The following is a 23,692-nucleotide window of genomic DNA, read 5'->3' as shown; positions in this document are numbered from 1 at the left end:
CTGGCAACTGACAAAAATTAGTACCTGGAAAAGTTGATATAGATAGTAACCTAATTACACACACACACACACACACACACACACACACACACACACACTATTTTTTTATGTGGAACATTTTGAAAATGGCATACATTCAGACTGCTTGCTGCCTTCTCCTGCCCCCTTCTTCTCCTTTCCCCCTCCCACCAATGAGTGTCCAGGTTAACCATGCTATATTCATACTTTTACATATATTCGGATGTAGCTCCTCCATTAATCAACCTCCGCTTTCTTCCTTTTCTATTCTTTCATTCCAGCTTTGCTGAAGTTTCTCCTCCATTAACTGGAGTCCCTCTGGTATTCCTAATAGTCCCTACTTTGGGCATATTAGAGAAAACATATATTCCTTCTCTTTCTATGCTTGGCTGATCTCACTTAACATAATGTTCTCCAGGTCTTTCCATCTTCTTGCTAATGACCTGATTTTGTTCTCATTTATAGCTGAGTATATTTCATGTGTGTATTTCCCACAATTTTTCAATCCATTCATCTGTTGATGGAGACATAGGTTGGTTCCATATTTTGCCTCTTATGAATTGTGCTGCTATGAACATGGGTATGCATATGTTATTGTAGTTCTCTGATTTCAACCCCTTTGGAAAAAGACCCAGGAGTGGTATAGCGGATCATATAGTGGATCTATGCTTTTTAATGAAGCCTTCCAAATTTGCAGAAAAGGAATAGACTTTAATGATTTATAGGGTCTGGAATTATAGGGAATTTAGAATTAATGTATATCATTTAACACCTTTTAAAATTGCTTTTAATTTTTATTTTGGTTATTTTACTGCTAAGAAAACTAAGACCTAGAGAAATAAAAGACTAATTAATACCAAGAAGATTATGCTAGAGTTAATGGTAGCAATGCATCTAAAACTCATATATCCTGATTCTTAAACCTATGAGTATTTCCTACTATTATTTCTTTAATACTCAATGTAAAAGTTTAAGGGAAAGGACATTTTATTTTGTGTGGGTCTGAGGATGGAACCCAGGGGCAATCGACCTCCAAACTACACCCCCTGCCATATTTTTAATTCTTTATTTTGAAACTGGGTCTCACTGAGTTGTAGAGGACCTCACTAAGTAGCTGAGGCTGTCTGTGAACCATGATCCTCTGGGTCTCAGCCTTCCAAATGCTGGGATTACAAGTGTGCAACACCACACCCAGCTGGGAAATGACATTTTAAATTGTCCATTTATTTGTGTTTTATTTCAGACCCTTAAAAGGGCCTGAAAACTATAGCCCACAAGAAATCTCTTTTAATAAATGAAATTTTATTTAAAGGCAGCCATACATATTTGTGGACATATATTCTGTGACTGCTTTCACACTACCAGAGCAAAGCCCAATAACTGCAGTTGTGACCACATGGCTTGCAAAGCCAAATGTATTTATTCTCTGGTACACTCCAGAAAAGGTATGTTGACCCACCACCTATTCCTATATATGCTCTTTCAGACTCCAGGTTGAAGCATCCCCAATGCTGAGATTAGTGTTCAGCACAAAATAGTTTTAAATTAAATTGGATATACAGTCCATGTAACCAAAAATAAATGAGTAAGGATAAACCACAGACAAGACATGGACCATTCAGTTCTAGCATTTCCTCATTCTAAGATGCTGTAGTGCTGCATCTTCTCTTTCTTTCATTCAGTTACTGGACGTTGTAGGAAGCCTAATGGCCTGAAAAAGATTGATTAGTCATGCATAAATATAGAAACTGTGGAAACTTACGGATCCACTTTGACACTGATGGAAATCTTTATCCCAGATGGCTATGATAAAATACAGCCTATTATTAATAATTTGGAGAATAGATTAATGATTTTTAGAAAGCAAATTATATATATTTCTAGCTGCCTATCATCTAAGTAGGGTTTTTTAGGTGATGGCTTTGCAAAACACCATAAAAATCTTCATGCTCAAAAAATAGTTTAACTGAGAAAGCAGATGAACCATTGAAATAATACTATAAAATCTAAAACTCATATATCCTGAAATCACTTACATTTAATGTTGAAAAGGCTGAGTTCCTTATAGAGATTGTCTATTTATGTAGTTAGTATCGTGTACGTGTGTGTGTGTGTGTGTGTGTGTGTGTGTGTGTGTGTGTGTGGTACAGGGGATGGAACCCAGAGGCATTCTACCTCCTAGCTCTACCTCAGTTTTATTTTTTATTTTGAAACAAAGTTTCACTAAGTTGCAGAGGGTCTCACAAAGTAGCTGAGGCTGTCCTCAAATCTCCATCCTGCTGTCTCAGCCTCCCAAGTACTGGGATTACAAGTGTTCCACTCCACCCAGCAGTTAACATTTTTAAAATATACCACTAGAGGGAGAGAGATACCTAAAGGGTATGAAAAGATGTAATATGTTTCTGCCTTTAACACACAGGTTTAAATGTCTTGAAAATCCAAATATAGATGGCATGGGTGTGGTTTTCCTGTATTTCTAATTTTTCCTATATTTCTAACCACCTACATTCATATCTCAGTTCCAAAGGCAGCTGTGAATTTCATCTCCTAGATGTTTCTACTTGTATTACTTTGAAGCTTCCTATATTTATTTTATTTTTCTCTATTACTTTTCACTATCCTCCCAATTACAAACCAGTTTAAATAGTTCACAGAACACTTGTGCAAAATATTTCCTAGCAAAATGGATCCAAATCATTATGTGCATCTTGTCTTACTCCAGTGAGATTAAACAAGTTTTTATTGACTGATATCAGATCCATTTGCAAATGTGATTTATTTTCATATTGATGGTGAATATTCTGGAACTAAATAACCAAAAGTAGATACTGCAAAATTGCATACTAAAAGGTCAAATATTCCAAAGATTTGTACTTTGAGTAGTTACTTTAAAAAGAATACTATGCAGTATGTTACTCAAAATAAAAATTGTGTATATTCTTTTTGTTATATGTTTCTATATATAGTATAAGTATCTTCAACAATCAAACTTTTTCTTTAGTGGTGGTTTGCAGAACCCTATACTGCTTTTTACTGCAGAAAAGGCAAACTAATATTCACTGAATTCACATACAGTACTAGGTACCTAAATAACACATAAGATTTGTTGTTTTCCTTAGTTTTTACAACAAAACCATGAAGAAGGGTAGGTATTATCAAAAATTTACAGATGACTGAAGGGAAATATGAAAAAACCAACTGATTTTCCCAAGTTTAAGCATTCAGAAAAGAAAAAAAACTTACTTTTTAATCTAGGTTGGTATGACTCTCACCCAAATTCACTTTGTTTCTACTATGCATGCTGCTGCTGCTGTCCTTTGAAATGTATGAGCATCCACCTTTCAACCAAATATAAACATGTACAAATAAAAACACACCGGTTTCAGCATAGTTTCTAAAACTGTGTATAGCAGTGAGGTTGTTCGTAGATTGCATGGATCCTGTCACCCAAAGCGGAAGGCCTATTTAAAATGTATTTAGAACAGTTCTGTTGTTTATTTACATAAAAAGGAGGAAATATGGAAAGATGAAAAGATCAAAACATGTTCTCAAATTTCAGCAGGACAGTTAGGTGATGAAGCAGATTCCAGATAAATCATGGGTCCAGGTATTCCTCTCACCCTGCCAGCAAATAGGAGGATTGAGTCAAATCAACTAACCTCTCATGGAGCTTTCTGAAATATGAAAGAGTTGTAATCAGTACCCGTTTATCTTTTGAAAGCTCCTGCTGGAGCATACTTGTAATCCCAGACAGGAAGATTATAGGTTCGAAGCCAGCCTTGACAAATTAGTGAGACCCTCTGCAATTTAATGAGACCTTGTTTCCAAAAAAGAAATAAAATTGGACTGGAGGTTTAGCTCATAGGTAAAATATCTTTGGGTTCAATCCCCAGTGCCACAAAAAAAAAAAGAAAGAAAAGAAAAGAAAGAAATGAAAGCTGTTCATTAAATAACTTTGCTTATTGATTTATGCCCCAAAAGTTTCAAATAGAATTTAAAGTGATTCAAAAATAATTTACAAATTATTCATTGGAAAAGGCGGTCAAAATATAATTTTTAAAGGAAAAAAATCAAATTGCTAAAATATAGCCTAAATCCCAAATCTGAGATTCCTGGTGGATAGAAAATCAGAGAAGAAACTATTGCGCAATTCCTATGGTATTAGAAGAAAACACTTAACCAAATCCTCATTAAGTGAGCACAGGTCATGCATGCTAGAAGGCTGATAAGACAAAGAGTGGTAGCTTTGAATACCTGTGCACCTTGTTATGCATAATAAAGATGTCCTGGATTAATAGTCTTTAAGTCATCATCTACAAAATCGTGTTTGTAAGCCAAATATTATTTTAAAAGTAAAGGGTTATTGGCAAATGACTTTTAAAAGCCTTTGCTAGAGTTTTCTGATCAAGAACATCATTCTTTTTCTGAGGGAAGAAGTGAGCACCTTGGTTCAGTGACTACAAACAGGGCTCTGTGGAGTAAAGGGTTTAGGTGGCACCTTGAGGTGCAAGTTAACATGATTTCTTTTGGGTGGAGGGATACTGCTGCTTGAACCCAGGAGCATTTTATCTCTGAGCTACAACATCAGTACTTTTTATTTTTTGTCTTGAAACTGAGTCTTACTAAGTTGCTTAGGTTCTCACTAAGTTTCTGAGGTTGGCCTCAAACCTGCAATCCTCTTGTCTCAGTCTCCCAAATACTGAGATTATAAGTGTATACCACCACACTCAGCTAATCTGTTTCTTTGAAAGCTGGGAAACTCTTTCTTTCTTTGACTTTTATGTTAATTATGCAAGAATACATGTGAAAAAAATTATTCCATTGATTTTAAAATAATGATGAAACCACTGCCCTGTTTAGCTCCTGGATTTTTACAGGCACAACTGTACATGTCCTGAGCAAGGCAGGTCACTGGAAGAAATGCCAAGTTAGAGTCTCCACACGGCTCTCCAAAAGCCTGATTCCTCAAACAGGGCGAGAGTACTTTACTATAACTACAAGAATATATTCCTTACAGATCACTTAATTAATTTACCACTCAAAATTTTAACCTGTTCTACACAACCTGTTCATAAAGAAAGAGGATAGTTGGGCACAATTGCTCACATCTTTAATCCCAGTACTTGGGTTCAAATATCTCAGGTTTGAGGCCTGAGCTATAACTTACAGAAACCTTTCTTTCTTTCTTTCTTTCTTTCTTTCTTTCTTTCTTTCTTTCTTTCTTTCTTTCTTTCTTTCTTTATTATTTATTTGGTGGTACTGGGGATGGAACCCTTCTACCTCCAGGCTATACTCCCAGACCTACTTTATATTTTATTTGGAAACAGGGTCTCTTATGCCAGCGAGGCTGGCTTCAGACCTGCAGGATCCTCCTGTCTCCATCTCCCAAGTGCAGGGATTACAAGAGTGTGGCACTATGCCCGGCCAAATTTTTTAAAAAAATAATTAAATATAAAGTAAAAATAAATAAAAAAGAGGCTGCTATGGCACACAGAATGGAGTAGTTCTTGTTTCTCACTGATCATTTATTAATTAGTTTATGCTATATTTTTCTTGAGAGAAGTCAGGACAGCAAAACAAGTTCTTAGTCAAACTTTGACTAAGGAATAGAGTTACAAACAAGATCCTAAGATCTTCCATTTTCATAAAAATGTCCTTCCCACAGCTAATGATCCTGCAGGTCAAGAAGAGAGGTGCATTGAGGCCTGCCCACAGCTGGCCATTCATCAGCTGTGATCTTGTTTGTAACTCTATTCCTTAGAGATTCTGAGACTAAAATAACTCATATAACCTTTCTTGTTCTGCTTTCTTAAGTCTAAAAAATATAAAAATGATACCTTTGTGGCTTAAATAATAGGTTACAGTAAGAATCAAGTAAAATTGCATATAAGTCATAACTCCCCATAAAATAAGAGGGATGCTTTGCTTAAAAATTGCTTTGGACTGGAAGTGATGGCACATGCCTATAATCCCATTACATAGGAGGCTTAGACATGATGACCACAGTTTTTGTTCAAGGTTATTCTCATGATTTAGTGAGGCAATTTAGTGAGGCATTCAGCAATTTAGCAAGACCTTGTTTTAAAATAAAAAAATAAAAAATGGGGTTTTCAGTGTAGTTCAGAGGTAGAATGCCCTTAGTTTCAGTCCCCAGTAACACACACACACACACACACACACACACACACACACACACGAAAGAAACAATGCTTTGGACTTTATTAAAAGTCTTCAAAATATTACTCAGTGTTTAAGTCTACTCAGGGTGTTACAACAAAATGCCACAGACTAGTTAAATTAAACAAATAGACTTTTTTTTCACAATTCTGGAACCCTTAAAGTTCAAGATAAATGCTTAAAGACTGCAATCTGGTTCCAGCAAGGGCTGTCTGCCTGGCTCATAGCTGCTTTTACCCTACTGCACCACTCTCTCTTTTTTTTCTTTCTTTCTTTCTTTCTTTCTTTCTTTCTTTCTTTCTTTCTTTCTTTCTTTCTTTCTTCTTTCTTTTTTTTTTTTTTGGTGGTACTGGGCTTCCTGGAAGCCCTTCTACCTCTGGGATACACTCCCAGACCTATGTTATATTTTTTATTTATTTGGAAACAGGGTCTCTTAAGCCAGCGAGGCTGACTAAGAAACTGCTCCATCCTCCTGTCTCCGCCTCCCAAGCATGGGGATTACAAGCCTGCGCCACCACACCTGGTCACTTCCTCTTTTTCTAAGGGCACTCATCCTGTTCAGGGTTTTAACTTTATGCACTATCAAAGGCCTAATTACCTCTCAAAAGCCCCACCTCTTAATCTCACCACGGTTTAAAATTCAAGGTATGAATTTGGGGAGGGGGACACAAATATTCAGTTTATAGCACATTTTATTTCTGAGAGAAAGGTATTAGCATAATTGAGATGTTTTCATAGCCTCATTTAAAAAGGGAATTCCCAAAGAAATTTAAGCCATTAAAAGCTCAATTGACTAAAAAGTTACCATTAAAATTTTGGTAAGAAGACAACAGTGCCCAACTCAATATGACAATGATTATGCTATCTTTCTTTAATAGTTCTATATACTGTTAGTTTCTGTAAAAATGTGACATTCTAAAGGAACTATATAAGGCAGCTAGGCTATTTCCTCACTGTATGGATAGGACTAGAGACTGAGTGACTCAGAAAATCAACAATTATAAGTGGAGACAGGTCCTAAATTAGTGGCTTCTCTCCTATGCTGTGTCTCCAGGAGCATTTCTAGGCAGAGAGTATGTTATGTAAAGCTTTTCTTCCAACATGGCTTATGCAGAGGGTGTGGAGGTTTTCCTAACAGAGTAATCATTCTCTAGGAAAAACTGAAAATGCTCACGAAGGACATCTTTCTCACCTCCTTTGGTTAGATATGGGGAGACTGAGACGTGAGGTTGCTAGTCATCTTTAGAGACTGAGTAGGTCAGACCTCCCTGTGTGACAATGGGTTTGGTAATAGCTGTTTTCTAAGCCTTCAATTCCACATGTGTAATTAATGATAATGTAAAGGTGAAATAACAGATAAAGTGCCTGGTATAAAATAAACATTCATTACTAACACCCACTCTTAGGGTAGTTCCCTTTCTGTTGTACTTTCTGTTGCATGAGTAACATTGTTTTGAATTGGGGATATTAAGTACATTTTTGAAACCTTGTCTTCAAAATTGATCTGTTCATATTTTTAATAATGCAAAATAGAAATTGAAGTTGGCCCACAGAGATTTTTTATGAGCCAAAGAGTTATTTTTAACTGGATTTACCGCCCGTTGTTATGGAAATAATTGTCTCATAGATTAAGCATTATGGTTTTACTGCAAGATCAAGTCCAGAATGGGGTATAATGATGATATCACCCTTATGCTTCTTTCCCATCACAGAAGACACTTAAAATTAAAAAATAAAACTGCTTCAAAAGCAGATATTGCTAAGAAAAATGTCTCCTTTAAAAGTAGCTTTCAAATTATATAATCTCTTTTCAAAGATCAAAACTAAGGATGACCCTTACTACCAGCAGGATGGTTAAGCTGCTGCAGAGTTATTAAACAATTCTTTCTTCGATATTCAAACTAGAAAGAGTTTCTTTCTCTGATCCTGGAACTTCCTTTCAACATTTGGTCTCATAGCATTTTTGTAAAAATTTCTGAACTAACAGGCTTCCTCTAGTTTTTTCGTGATCAATCTCTCATAGCTGTTCTACCCAGAATCTTTTATATTCATGTATCTGGATATTTATAGAGAAACAAAAGAGATCATTTATAATCTTTATGGTGGTACTGTTCCAAGGTTTGACTGACCTGTCAAATTTTAGTTTATATAACTTGTTAGTCTTAAGCCTCAGAAATATACCATTAGAGAGACATCAAGGACCAGGTCGGCACCCTATGGTTCTGAAAGCAAACGATGATCTCATGAGAATGGCCTCTTGTTTCTTCCCACTTGTTTCTTGACTTATTTTCCTTTTTATTTTTTCCTTTCTTCTCACTGGACTGTGTCTTGGCTTCTATGTCTTTCTATGATCCTTAGGCATCAATTGTTTTTTCTGGTACAGTTTGGTTAAAAAATTGTGAATCCCAATCTTGATCCTGAATTAGAGCAAAGTCAAGAAACTCAACGATGTGATGCCTTCCATTAATATAACAGGGAGTTTCGATACTTAAAAAAGGGGAAGAAATCCTTGTCAAATAATATATATTTAATTATATTTTTCTAAGTGAACCATAATTTTGCATTAATATATATATATATATATATGTATGTAATAAAATTTTTCAGTTATATTAAAAGCTTTTTTCTTTAAGTTGAAGAGAGATATAGTCTAGTTTTGTTATTTCAATACTTTACAACAAATACCTTTCTGAAATAATATGTCTGTGCTAAGTCTATTAAATTCTATTTGCATAGGTTTTTTTTTTTTTTTTTTTTTGGTGGTGGTGGTACTGGGGTTCCTGGAAGCCCTTCTACCTCCGGGCTACACTCCCAGACCTATTTTTACATTTTTATTTGGAAACAGGGTCTCCTAAGCCAGCGCACGCAGCTGGCTTTGAACCTACACGATCCTCCTGTCTCTGCCTCCCAAGCGCGGGGATTACAAGCGTGCGCCACCATGCCCGGCTTTTGCATAGGTTTTTAAAGATTCACTGGACACTTCTTTCTCAGTTGGCTACACTACTTGCTTTCTTTCTTCTGATTATTTGCCAGGAACCTCTGCCCTCTACTGCCAGCTAATGTTAGTTCTTTCCTTTCCCACTCAACACTTGGCCCTTGACTAGCTGTGCATTCTTTATTTTGGTTCTTTTAAATCAATATTTTACCCACATGCATAGAAAGTGCTCCACCATACACAGATATTTGCAGCATATAGGTCGAGTAGCGATAAGGAGGTTTTTAGTTGTAGTGTTTAGACAAAATAGGAGGCTGCTGAACATAGGAACTTGGTGAATATTGGAGATATGTGATATAAAAGCTGAATAGCAAGAGTGACTATCACTCAAATCTGGCACCTAGCCTTCTTATCACAGTGTAATAAATAAATGATGTGCTAATCATCTGTGGTCAGATGTCTAGAGGTTATATGACCATAACCACTTTGATATCAAGAAAATGATCATTGCAAAAGTCAGCTAAGTCCTTTTAAAAGTTTGCAAATTTGGGAGGCTTCCTAATGCCACATTGACTGTGCCTATTTATGACAACAGGTTAATTTAGTTGTCTTAGATTGATGCATAAAGTTAAAGATTCTTAGAAGTGTTACACATGAATGTTTGCTAACTTATCATTTTCTTTGCTTGCTATGATTCTAATGGGCTTGAAAAATTTGTCCAGCCAGTCTCTCTTTCTCTCTCTCTCTCTCTCTCTCTCTCTCTCTCTCTCTCTCTCTCTCTTTCTCTCTCTTTCTCTCCCTTCCTCCCTCCCTCCCTCCTTTTTTTCTCCTCCCTTTCCCTCTCTTCCCCATCTTTGTCTCTTTCTCTCAACTTTCTGTGAGGTTCATTTGCTTGACTGATTCTGAGTATCCATAATGACCATTTGGCATATTCTACAGGCAAAGGCCCCGAGACCCTTTTTGCTGGCTATAACCTCAATGATAATGAATGGCACACAGTGCGTGTGGTTCGTCGAGGAAAAAGTTTAAAGTTAACAGTGGATGATCAACAGGCCATGACAGGTAAGTACTGCTGTCTGTGTTGCCTTTCCTTATGATAATCTTCACACTTTATTATTTCTTGCATGTGGTATCTCAAGCCAAGGCTAATACACAACTCCATGCTGATACATCCATTCCATTTTGGGTTTTTTTTTTTTTTTTGCAGTACTGGGGATGGAACCTCAGACCTAGGTTTTATTCTTTATTTTGAAACAGGGTCTCACTGAGTTGCAAACGGCCTCACTAATTAGCTGAGGCTGTTGGTGAACCTTGATTCTCCTGTCTCAGCCTCCCAAATGCTGGGATTACAAGCTTGCACCACCATGCCTGTCTCATCCATTTCATTTTTTATTTCAACTTCTTTGTTAACAATTTTACTTAATAAACAGCCTGTTAAGTATTTCCACCCAAATGAATACTGCTTTTTATATCATGTTCTTTGTCTTGTAACTATTCAAAAATAAATTACTTTCTAATTTTGTGGCTCAATAATTATCTTAGTGCTTCATAAAATATTCAGGTCATGGCTGAGATGTCAATTTATCTTCGGTTTTTCTGTTTCTTACATATTTTGGTGATTTACAGTAACAAGTTCTATGCATTAGTTTCTAAAATTGATAGATATATTGGCATTTTGTCAGGTGAATTGCTTTTTCATTTTGTCAGGTGAACTGCTTTTTCATTTTAGGCTATAATAAATCATTTTTTGTCATTCAGCTCAGTTGGTTAAACTCTAATAGTAAGGATGTCAAGTTCAATCCCCAATTTTTAAAATCCTAACTAAAGTGAGCTGTATTATGATCTTCTCTGGAGATATAGAAAAGCCAAATGAAAAAGGAATCAGCATTTTTAACCTTTTCTGAAAATAAATCCTAGTATACTGCCCACTGGGATATTAGCCCATTTTTCTGTTGTCAAAAACATTTCCATGTTAATTATTTTAGTGCAAAACAAGATAGTCATGGGCAGATAAAACATGTCTGCCCTATATTCAATCTACAGAGGGTACCATGCTCAGAGAATAATCAACTTTATCAATGGGGAGCTTAACCAGCTGAGGAAAAGTAACATAAACCATGACCTTTCATGCCTATATACTTCAGCAGGTTAAAACAGGAGCATCATCTCATCTAACAAAATACAAGTTACCAACTTTAGTGAATTTTGCATTGGAGCAATACATTTTTCTATTATATCATACATATTCCACCTTTGTCAATATTCTCAATGTTTTTTATTAAAATATTTTCCCCTCCAGCAACAAATGCAACCTAAGATCAGATTTATCATTTAGTTGTCATGTCTCTCTAGTTTTCTATAATCTTGGTCTTTTATGACATTAAAATTTTTCAAGTATGTAATTCTTCTTTATGTATTAATGTAAAGTTACTCACTTTGTGCTTAGATGATGTTTCTTTCTGACTGAATTTAGGTCTCATATCCTTGGATGAAATAGCACATTTTTGACATGCTGACCTTCTTGCAGGATTATATCTGGAGGCACAAGTTGGTTGTCCAGTTTCGTCACTACATAATTACTATTTTCTCTATTGCAATTAATAAACTGTCTATGGAAAGACATAATAATACCTAGCCCATATACTCTATTTTATCAACGTTTCACCCAAGATTTAACATCTAGTGAAGATAGTTGCCTAGTTCAGGCTTTGCTAAGATGGTCATAAAATGTTTAATTTATTTTTTTGTATGTGTGGCACTGGGAATGGAACCCAGGGGCATTCTACCTCTGAGCTACACCTCCAGCCCTATTTTATTATGAAACAGGGTCTTACGAGGTTGCCGATAGTCTAAGCTCTTGAGGCTGGCCACGAACCTGTAATCTTCCTGTCTTAGCTCCCAAGTACTAGGATTGCAAGTGTGCACCACCATATCCAGCAGCATTTTACTTTATCCTGCAAACAATAGTCCTTTCTTCACTCCTTCCCTTCTTTTTCTCTTTTCCTTTACCTTTTTGCTTCTCTCATTCTTCTTTGATCACTCCTTCTTTATTGGTATAAGTCTACAAGTTTTTATATTTTTACAATTTATAATAACTTTTAATCATTTTGGTGCTCATATTTTCCCAGTTTTAGCTGGTGTCTTATAAAGTTTATCTCTACAACCTTGTGATTTACCTCAAACTCAGTTTAGTATTTTCTTCTATTATAACGTGATATTCTGCGCACAAGTTTTACTTACCATGCTCCATTTCTGGAATTAGCCATCTCATTTCCATTTAGCAAGGAATAATATAAACAAAGATCTGGGTGTAAGGTAAGTTCAACGTCACTGGAGTTAGAAGTCTTTTTTTCCTAACCCTTTAGTGAGGCACAGATAGGAAGCACAATCAAGTATATACATTTGTACCTACATATACATATAAATATGCAGGCACATGCAGATATATTGCATGTGTGCATAAAAACACACATACATGTGTTTTAGAAAACATAAATTTACTTCCCACATTCTATATTTTCATGACTTTTCTTCCAAGATAAAAATATGGACTCCCACTAATGTCATTTGCTTAATCTGATAATGTATCTAGTTTCAGAATTGCTTTGCACAGATTACTATAATCAATAAACCAACTAAAAATAATCGAGGATTAGTTTGTGATTCTTCTTCTCATTCCTCTGCCTAAAAATTACCGTATACATCCAAATGCTAAGTTTATAAATAAGTTGGCTTTTTTACCTACTTATTACTTTCTATCATCTTCATTGCTTTCTTTTGGTCAAAGATCTAGTGAAGTCAATAATACATAATAAAAATTTAGCTTTGATTTACATAGTGTGAGAAATTTTTCCAAAAGTGGCAATGGAAACTTCTCATTGGGGTTAAATTTTGATGGGGACTTTTTTTTGGTGTGTGTCTGGGTTTGTGTGTATGTGTATGCATATGTGTGAGAAAGAGAGAGAGAGACTGCGAATTGAACCCAGGGACACTGATCTACAGCACCTTTATTCTTAATCCTTTTAAAATATAAATAATATAAATATAGATGTGTAGATATAATTTTGAAACAAGTTCTTTCAGAGTTGCTAAAACTAGTCTGTAACTGTAATCCTCCTGTCTCAGCCTCCTGAGTAGCTGGGATTACAGGCATATACCACAACACCCAGCTTCATATTTTTTTCTTATTGCAGATTACTGTCAACTTGTTATATCCCAAACACCTCGATTTTTGAGGCATTTTACTCTTATATACACATCACACATATGAAATTGTATAAATGTTATATTACTGATGAAAACTAAGCACTGAGTAAATCATAACAGGAAATAGTTATTTTAGAAAACAACAGTTAATATTCCCTTAGTGGATACTGCTTACAGGCCCTGATTCTCCCCTAGCAGAAAATATATCTGCTGTTATTGTCTATGTGACTAAAGATGCTTAATAGAGTAAGAACAGGATTTTCAAAATAGACAAAAATTTTTTTTCTTTTAACTGAGCCGTTATTTCTTCACTATTGTTTCACTGCCTTTTCATTATTTAGCTACTACATAAAACTCTATTCCTTTGAGAAAGATGGATATTAAGTATTGTTTTTGTCACTGAAATAAGTCTTACTAAACAAATTGTCATCTATTTTAGAGCTGCCAAAAACTCGACAACTTGGGGTTGTATTTAATTTCAGGAATTAAATTATTTTTCTGGACACTTTCTTATTATTGGCTGTTCACTAATAGAACCCTTAAAAAGAAACAAGAAGGCAGCACATGCCTATAATCTCAGTACGTGGGAGGTTGAGACAGGAAGATGACAGGTTGAAGGACAGCCTCAGCAAGTAGTAAGACTCTCATCAACCTGACACGACTTTGTTTCAAAATTAAAATAAAATAGGCATGGGAGTTTAGCTCAGTACAATAAACAAACAAACAAATAAATAAATAAATAAATAAGGGATAGAGGTGTAGCTTGGAGGTAGAATGCCTTTGGGTTTAATCTCTAGTACCAAAAGGAAAAGAAAAGAAACATGGCAGTTTTATAGTGAAGTGGACTTCACTATGTTACGACTCAGATATTAATTCAGCAACTACCAGATGTATCTAAGCCCAAGTGATTTTTCATATTTTTTCATATTTATTCTGCATGACTTATCAAATCAAGGTGTCTCTAAAGCTTTGTATTTGGGAATTTGTAAAGACTGATTTTAGTGGCTACCAAAAGTTAGAAGTCTGTACAACAATATTGAGGTCATTGAACTGGAAGAACAGAAAGAGAAATAATATCATATAGAAAAACAAATTGCTAAGATGTAAAAGTATATATTTTTTTTTGTGGTACTGGGGTTCCTGGAAGCCCTTCTACCTCCGGGCTACACTCCCAGACCTATTTTATATTTTTATTTAGAAGCAGGGTCTCTTAAACCAGTGCGGCTGGCTTCGAACCTGTGTGATCCTCCTGTCTCCGCCTCCCACCTCGCCCGGCAGATGTAAAAGTATTTTGAATCAGATAGATGATCTTAAGTCATGCTGAGAGCCGGGCGTGGTGGTGCACGCTTGTAATCCCCGCACTTGGGAAGTGGAGACAGGAGGATCACACAGGTTCAAAGCCAGCCTCAGTACTGAGTGAGACTCTCAGCAACTTAGTGAGAGACTGTTTCCAAATAAAGTATAAAATAGGGCTGGGATTATAGCCTTGCGGTAAAAAAAAAAAACAACCTGGGTTCCCTCCCCCCCAGTACCAGCACCAAAAATAAATAATAAATAAATAAATAGTCATGCTGATTGAGAAATGAGATGATTACTTATGGTGATATTTTTGCTCTACAAAAAAGAGTATAGCAAGGGAATCAGGACAAACTAGTAGCCAAAAAGAGAAAATTGCCAGGATGACCTGAGGGTAGTCATGAAAAATTAAGGACTAGTAAGATTACTTGAAAATTAAGTGCAATTAAGTATAGTTCAGGGGATTTTTAAATCAACGGGGTTATAATCAAGTAAATAATTAAGTATATAAATAGATTTTTATAAATAACTGAAAGTACACCTTCTACATTTTACAATTCTTTAATACTCTCAAGTATTTTACTATTTTATTAAAGAAATGAAATTTTGTAAAACTATTTAAAGTGCGATCAAGTAGATTCGATCTTTATTACACTTTATACCACGTTCAGTGCATTTTATCAAGAGCTAATTTTAACATTAGCCCTAATTAATATTTTCATTAATATCATGGATGATGGGATAGGGGAAGCTTGATAAATTTTTCAGCTCCAAATTGGGTAGGAAAGCTAGCCAAGAACTTAGATGAAAGAATCTGATTGCAATTTAAATGACCTTTCTGAGTTGCAGCAAAAGTAGATGACAGTTTAATTAGTCTAGAACAAGATGCTGGAAGTGAACCAGAAGCAAACAGTACCTTCCATTTATGTTGTTTTCCATTTAGAAAACATGTCCATATATTTATCTAACTTCAGCCTTACATAAAAATACAGTCATCACTCTGAAGATAAAGATGGGTCTAGGCTGGCTTTTGAAGAGTTTGACAGAAACATATGGTGGGATAGAGAGGGATGGTGCTGAGCTGAATAGTAAATCACTAAATAAATCTACAATCATGCATCCCAGTAGGATGTTTAAAGATTAGACCTTGAGTAATGTGGCAAATTTTACTGGAATCTCAAAATTGGGTGTGCTTTTAATTAGTATATTATGTTCAATTTGGTTATCTAAAATGAAGGCACAGGAAAATGACATAGTGCAGCAATAACAGAATTTCCAAAGTGTTTGGCACACAAGAACAAGGGAAGGCTATGGGTGTAATTCAGCACAGAGAAGAGAATGTGAAAAGAGCATATTTAATTTCTAATATATTTTCATGGTACATTATTGGGAGAATAGTAAGTAGTTCTTCCATGTTTCTATTATATATAAGAAAATATATAATGACTTATTTTTCTAAAAGGAAAAACATGACCTAATCATGAAACTGAGATGAATTTATTTCTAATGGGATCATTTAGGGATATCAATGCCCTCAAGGTTTTACTACCCCCTTTCTTTTATGTTTTTCTCTTCTCTTTCTCCCTTCCTTCCTTCCTTCCTTCCTTCCTTCCTTCCTTCCTTCCTTCCTTCCTTCCTTCCTTTTTGTTTCTTTCATTTTTAAATATTCTGTAGCTTTTCCTTCTTCTTCTTCTTCTTCTTCTTCTTCTTCTTCTTCTTCTTCTTCTTCTTCTTCTTCTTCTTTTTTTTTTTTTTTTGGTGGTACTAGGGGTGGAACCCATACCTCCGGGGTATACTCCCAGACCTATTTTATACTTTTATTTGGAAACACGGTCTCACTAAGTTGCTGACAGCCTCACTAAGTAAGTAGCTGAGGCTGGCTTTGAACCTGTGCAATCCTCCTGTCTCAGCCTCCCAAATGCGGGGATTACAAGCCTGCACCACCACGCCCGATGTTCTGTAGCTTTTCTTAATGAGAATGATTTTGTGTGTGTGTGTGTGTGTGTGTGTGTGTGTGTGTGTGTGTGGTATTGGAGGTGAAACCCAGGGGCTTTCTACCTCCGGGCTATACTCGCAGACCTATTTTATATTTTTATTTGGAAACAGGGTCTCACTAAGTTTCTGAGAGCCTCACTAAGTAGCTGAGGCTGGCTTCGAACTTCTGCAATCCTCCTGTCTCAGCCTCCCGAGTGTGGGGATTACAAGCGTGCGCCACCACATCTGGCTTAATGAGAATGATTTTTGTTAAAACTAAAATTTGAACAGGGATTAAAACCTGTCTGAAGAAAATATCATCATAAAAGGTCTTAATATGTGCAAATGACTACCAAAATGTATTTTATATTTTGTATTTTAAAATGTAATGTTGCAGGTTGACATGGTGGTATATATCTGTAATCCCAGTATTTAGGGGTTGAGATAGCAAGATTGAAGCAAACCCTTAGAAACAGTGAGACCCCATTTCAAAATAAAAAAAATTTAAAAAGGGCTGGGTGTATAGCTCAGAGGGAGAATACCCAACAGTTCAATCCCCAATACCCCACACATAGTAATATTACCATGGAAGCCCAAATATGAAAACATATTTATATAGAAAAACAATAATAATACTGTTTTTTCTTTTAGGCCAAATGGCAGGTGACCATACAAGGCTGGAGTTCCATAACATAGAGACTGGCATCATCACAGAACGACGCTATCTTTCTTCTGTACCCTCCAACTTCATTGGACACCTGCAGAGCCTAACATTTAACGGCATGGCATACATTGACTTGTGTAAAAACGGTGACATAGATTACTGTGAGCTCAATGCCAGATTTGGCTTCAGGAACATTATAGCGGACCCTGTCACTTTCAAGACCAAATCGAGCTATGTTGCCTTAGCTACATTACAAGCCTACACGTCTATGCATCTTTTTTTCCAGTTCAAGACAACATCCCTCGATGGACTCATTCTATATAACAGTGGGGATGGAAATGACTTTATTGTGGTTGAATTAGTTAAAGGGTAAGTATAGCAGCTCAATGACAAATACATGAAACTTTGGATAAATGGACCTTAAGTTCAAAAACTGCTCATTAAAAAATATATATTGTTATATGAGATGGTGAGCAGGAGCAAGAGGGGTACAAATAAAGCATTTGTTTATATCAGGTATCCTGAGTAAAACCATAGTCTGTGTAGGTATATTCGTGCCTACCTATCCACATATGAATTGCAAATAACATCAGATTATCATTTATGGTAGGCATGCTATGAAAGTTACACCTCAATTGCTGATTTCCTCACTATGCACAACCAAAGGTTTTGAAAAGTCTGTAAAGCAGTCTATGCTAAGTTACATAGCTAATTCAAGTATTACTTAATTTTTACAAAAGTCCACTTAATTCATTTAATCTTATGTTAGCATTTCTTGAATAATTTAGAATAATTTTTGTGAAATTTTAAAAATTATGATGAAAATGTGATGCCTTTCTATTGATTTAGAATTAATTCATTACTTTATTGAATATTATTGAATATTTACGGTAGGCTATATACTGTACCAGTTTTTTTTTTTCTCACCACTCATTTACGTCTCAGATTCCCACCAGCCCTGAGCCACACAGACATCCACTGACATGCAGCCTAGTGACTACAGGTGACTCCATGAAAAAAACTAAAGCTCTATGAGGAGCTTCCTAAAATGATTATGTACAGTGGCTCAGAAGAGTCTTTGGGAAATTAGGAAGAAGTAATGGGTAGGGAGTGGATATTTGAGCTTGATGTGGAAGGATGGGTCCTCCTTTCCCATATAAACATAAGGATTTCAGTTGGAAAAGAAAGTCAGGTACAAAAAAACTGAGAACTAACATTTCAGTGTGGTCAGCAGGGAATGGGGAAACCACTGTGAAAAATACTGCATCTGGTGGAAAGAAGCCATTTCTTACCCTCTTATTAGCCTCACATAACTCAATCTCAGGACTTCTAGCCAGAGTGGAACCTCCTGAAAAAAAAAAAAAATCTCCATTTGTAACACCTGGCTTGACTCCATCAAACATTCAAAAAGCAATGACACTTTATCCTTTCTCATTTCCTTCCCAGATACTTACATTATGTGTTTGACTTGGGAAATGGTGCTAACCTCATCAAAGGGAGTTCAAATAAACCACTCAATGACAATCAGTGGCACAACGTGATGATATCAAGGGACACCAGCAATCTCCACACTGTAAAAATCGACACAAAAATCACAACACAAATCACTGCAGGAGCCAGGAACTTAGACCTCAAGAGTAAGTATTTGAAAATTAATAGGCACAAGCATCTCACCACATGGTCTGTATACAAGGGTTAAATCTTCTGCTTAGATTTGCACATGAGTATCCCTTCTGTAAAGGCTGGCTAGAGTTTCATTTCCAACACATAATTAATAATACAACACATAAGATTTTGTTCTCGCTTTAATGTCTAAGAACATATGTATTTTTAATAGCAGCTGAGAAAATGCAACACCTAAGAATGCATGCATGATTAAAATTTAAAGAGTGAGAAAAATGTACTCTTAGGCTTGATATTATAAAGAAAAGTAGAAATAGGCAAGTTGGCTGGGTCTCATCAGTTTTCTATGGATTTGGAGTCAAGATAACCAGACATATAAGGGTTTTCTTCTAGAGTTTCTTACTGTTTTTGTCCTCAGTGAGGCTTCCTAGATGCTTTCAGACCCTCTGACCAACAAAAGCCTGAGCTTGGATTAGCTCATGTCTATTTATGTCTCTGATAGTAGATTTTGTCTCCCATTCCACTTCCTCACGCATAACTACTGTACACACACACACAGGCGTGCACACACAGAGAGGAAAGATTTATAGTTTAGGTTATTTTTTTTGCCAATTGTTAAGAATGACTAGCCCAAGTTTTCCTTTCTTCTTAATGTTATTTATATTTTTCAAGTGAGCAAGTCATGCTTATAAGACATATCAACAATGGTGTGAGGAGATCAATAACAGAAGTTTCTACTTGAATAGGCCTTTGTGACTCACTAGAAATAGTATCACTTGACATTACAACAACATTGGAGAAGGTATTATTGGCATGCCATTCAGATGTAGGAAATGTGAGGTTTGAATGACTTGCCAAGAGCAAACAACTGCTAGAGTAGAGAGAATTCAACCCAAATCACATTGCCCTCTATTTTTCTTACTGCTCTAGGCAGATGCATGGCAAAGCCCTAAAGATAGATAGCATTGCAGGGATGCTTTGTTTGGAAAAAGCTGATAATTTATATTGATGAGATATTTCCCTTTAATTCAAAAGGTAAATACATCAAGAGAAAATCCAGCAGAACTCATTCTTAAAAAAATGCTCTTTTCTTTTTTATTGGTGTATTGTAGTCATACATCTTAATGGGTTACAAGATGGTAGAGGCATGCATGCACACATCACTCATTTAACCCTTCTCCACTTTCCACTCCTTTTCCTTCCCCTTCCCTCCTCATTTTTGGCTTAGTGATTGACTTTGATATGTTTGTGAGTGTACATCATGGGCATTAGAGAATTTCCCTCTTCCTTCCTCCCATCCCCCTCAGTTATAACTGTCACCTTATTTGCTCATCTATGGTTTCTCCTTCTTTGTCTAGAGTTCCTACTATGACCCATTGTCTCTTTTCAAATAAAGTGACAGAAGAAAGAAAAGTGTTCTACTTTCTGTAATTGCAGAATATATTTATTGTCCTGCAGAATATATTTGTTTTATTTGGCCAATACATAAAATGTGTGGTAATGATTGTTTCTCTTCTTGCACAATGGCCCCTTGTTACATTCAAAGAGAATCTATTTGTGCCCACAAATCTTAGATCAAAAATGACATGACATTCAAAGAAAATGCTATTGAGCAGCCAGACCTTGTTCTCTTTCTCTCTGATTGAAGTGAATGGAGTGCATATTTCTCCTTATGTGGAGGGTACCCCCCTGAGTCACACAGTGGACTTAGATGATAATTGTCCAAAAAAAGGGGGGGGGAGATTGTGACCTTCAGTGCACTGACCAAGCCAGGCAGCACAGCTAAAGCAAGACAGTGCCCTGCTTGTGTAGAAGGGAGCTCAGAGAGCACAATGGACCTTACTGGAAACTATGGAAACCACATCAGAGACTAAAACATCTAGAAAGACACAGTTCAGGACAGGAGTACATGACATGCAAAGCCCTACATATAAGGCATTGAGAAGCCATGCCAAGCCATATGTTTTATCTCTTTGTATATGAAGGGAACTATCTTCTAAGAAGTGAATATTTGCTTATTATTCACTAAAAATAAAAGAAAACATAATAGGAAGCTGTGATAGATTCCTTCTGCTGGGGGTGCGTGTAGTAGTACCTTTGCAAATCTTTGAATTTTACACAGCAGATTTTTAAGAAAACTAAAACATGTAATGTTCCATATTTGTGAATATTAGAAAGGACTTTTCAATAGTAAAAGTGAAAACTATAAATTCTGTGAATAGCATATTATACAATATTAAGATATCAAGTATTGAATTCCTCAGAATGGATAAGAGATATCTGAAGGATGAATAATAACAACCAGGCATTGTTTCTTCTTCCCATCTGGACATCCACAGGAATGTAGAAGAGTTTATCGGTGTAAGAACTTATACAGGAACTCCTTACTCTGAATTGACCAGCTCTTCTTTCTTTTCATTCTAGTCATGTAGGATTGAGCCACTCTGAATGCAGACAAAATAAAAGTTCCTTCATTTGGGTCAATGCTTTTTATTTTATGCTTATTTTTCCTATGGGCCATACCCTTAGAGAATTAAAATTATCAGATTTCTTCTGCATCCTGCTCACAGTCATTGTGATCATGGTAGGTTTTTCTCATAGGGTGGCCAGTCAATTTAATTGCCTCAGAATTGTGTGATGATGTTTGTGAAATGCATTTCTGAATCTCACCTCAGGCCCATGGAAGCAGTCATCCTGTGAGAGGGGTGTTCAGAGAATGACAGGAGTCTTTGTTTTGAGGGAATACTCAACTCGCTTTTATAAAAAAATATATATATATTTTAGTTTTATTTTACCAGTCTTTGGCTGAATTTACATTTATTGGCAGGTTCAAGAATTCATAAGATTTTTTTCTTCACACTATCATACCTTAAAAAGACACTAGAGGGAAGCATAAGGCCACAAACCATGTGCCACATGGGGTGGGGGTTGGGGCACCCGCTCCTTTTGCTGCTATAAGAAGCAGAATTTCTTTGTTTTCAGACATCTAAAATTTCACATTTAGTGATTACAGTAAATTGTATTTTTGTCTATGGCTCTGTTTTATTTCATAAACAGAATTTTAGTGTAGAAATTTGAAAGCTAAGGGCTATGTATAATCCCCCACCTTGATTCCCGTGGAGATGGTCATAAATGGGCAGGAGTTTAATAATTTTTTTCTGAGAAGAGGAATTCTATGCAAGTGACCTTGTTAAAATTATCTTTCATAACATTGCCACATTCTCGGAGGGTTGTATGTTTCCCCCTGCTGATACGGTTTTGCTTTCATCTTTATTTTTCAGATGTTTGTGTTCTATTCACTCGGGCTACTGTGTACAAGCCACAATATACAATGAAAGAAGTAACATAAATTTGCTATTTGGCGTGATTTCCTAGCCTAGCTCTCTATTCAATTTGGAGCTTCTGAGTTCTGCTCCTTTAAGTGAGATAAAGGGTGGGCGTAATACCTCCTTAAGATTCTTCTTTTGCTTCTATATTTGGAAAAATGTGTTTGTATATGGGAAGTATCTAATGTTCATTGAATCTCTACTAAAGACAAAAATACATTTAAAAGAGGTTAATACATATAATCCTTTTGATTGTCCAAGGATTGTAATTGAGGTCAGTCTTGCTTACTTGCTAATCTAGTTCAAGATCCAAAATAGAAAAGAAGAATTAGCACTTTTCTCCATCTTTTATAGGTAGCTTTCTTAAAATATTCACCTAACTTTATCCTTCAGCATATTGAGGAGAAATAGTTTTCTTGATGGGAGGAAAAAAGCAGATGCAGGATGCATCAGACAGAGTGCCCTCCCATGGGTGCCCTCCCTTAGCAACACTACATAAAGTGAATAAGCAGTACTTTGTCCTTTCTCTTTTATTCTGTCTTTAAAACTCCAAATGTTTTTCTTCCAGGATTTGAGCTCCAGGATTTGAGCTCTTGTGCTATCTCATGATCTTAGTAGCCCTTTCATTATCTCTCTTCTCTTTCACCTTCCTTCTATCATTCCTTAAATCTCCCCTTGAAGCTAACTGCCTGTTTGTATATCCTGCTACCACCCCCTGAAAGGTCTTCTACTCAGGAATTAACTAGAGCTTCCCATGCAAATATGTCTCATCTCTTGATGAAGAACAGAGGACAAATTCTGTTCTTGTTCTTGTCTTCTTTATCTCCTACTAGCCTATTACCTACCTACTGGCCTTCTCCAATCCTGAATTTAAGTCATATCTCATTTTTTACCCTTTCATATTGCTATTTAAACTTATTTACAGAGATAGTCCAGAGAACCAAATCCTGTTCCAAAGTCCTATCATGTTTAAACATACCCAAGCTTTGTATATTTAGCCCACAATACAATCTGATAGCTCTTGCCTTACGTAGATAATCTGCCCCCCCATAGGAAATATTCTGGGAACAGTTTGATTTTGAATTTAGATTTATAGCAGAATATAACATTGAAATTGGAAGGAGGATCTTGTTGTCTTGTTGATGGGGTATCTTGATTAGATTCCTGGTTTGTACAGAAAGACATTTACTAACATTATTTCAGTTTAGGGGAGATTATTTTAAGGATCCATTAGAAAGTTAGAGAGACAAGAGACCTGTTTCACTGTTGAATCATAGGGCTACCTAGCAGATAGGACCTTTGTTCTAATAATCATGGAGATATCTCACAAACACCCCTCTTACCCTCTTGGTTGTCCCCTGGGATCTGCACACCAGCTCTTCCCCAATCCACTTCAGCCTGGAAATGCTTTCTCTACTTTCTTCCACCACTGGCTTCTCTGTGCTTTTTGGAGTCTCTGATCTTGGCTTCTTT

The 23,692-nt window shown here is 36.1% G+C and overlaps 1 protein-coding gene across 32 annotated transcripts in view; it reads left to right on the top strand.

Moving 5' to 3' along the window:
- Nucleotides 1-23,692, top strand: part of NRXN1 (neurexin 1) — a gene marked incomplete at both ends in the record, with an annotated part of 1,249,621 nt that overhangs the window by 550,735 nt on the left and 675,194 nt on the right. For all 32 annotated transcript variants that reach the window (XM_080711553.1, XM_080711552.1, XM_080711543.1 and 29 more), the window contains 3 exons: nucleotides 10,070-10,192; nucleotides 17,258-17,639; nucleotides 18,717-18,907. In XM_080711553.1, the coding sequence (XP_080567679.1) occupies nucleotides 10,070-10,192; nucleotides 17,258-17,639; nucleotides 18,717-18,907 (696 nt within the window). The remainder of the gene's footprint in view (nucleotides 1-10,069; nucleotides 10,193-17,257; nucleotides 17,640-18,716; nucleotides 18,908-23,692) is intronic.

The sequence above is a fragment of the Muscardinus avellanarius genome (genome assembly GCF_963383645.1).
Source record: "Muscardinus avellanarius genome assembly, chromosome: 15".
Taxonomy (NCBI): Eukaryota; Metazoa; Chordata; class Mammalia; order Rodentia; family Gliridae; genus Muscardinus; species Muscardinus avellanarius.
Note: the sequence above shows the minus strand (reverse complement) of the source record. Positions and strands in the feature narration are given on the sequence as shown.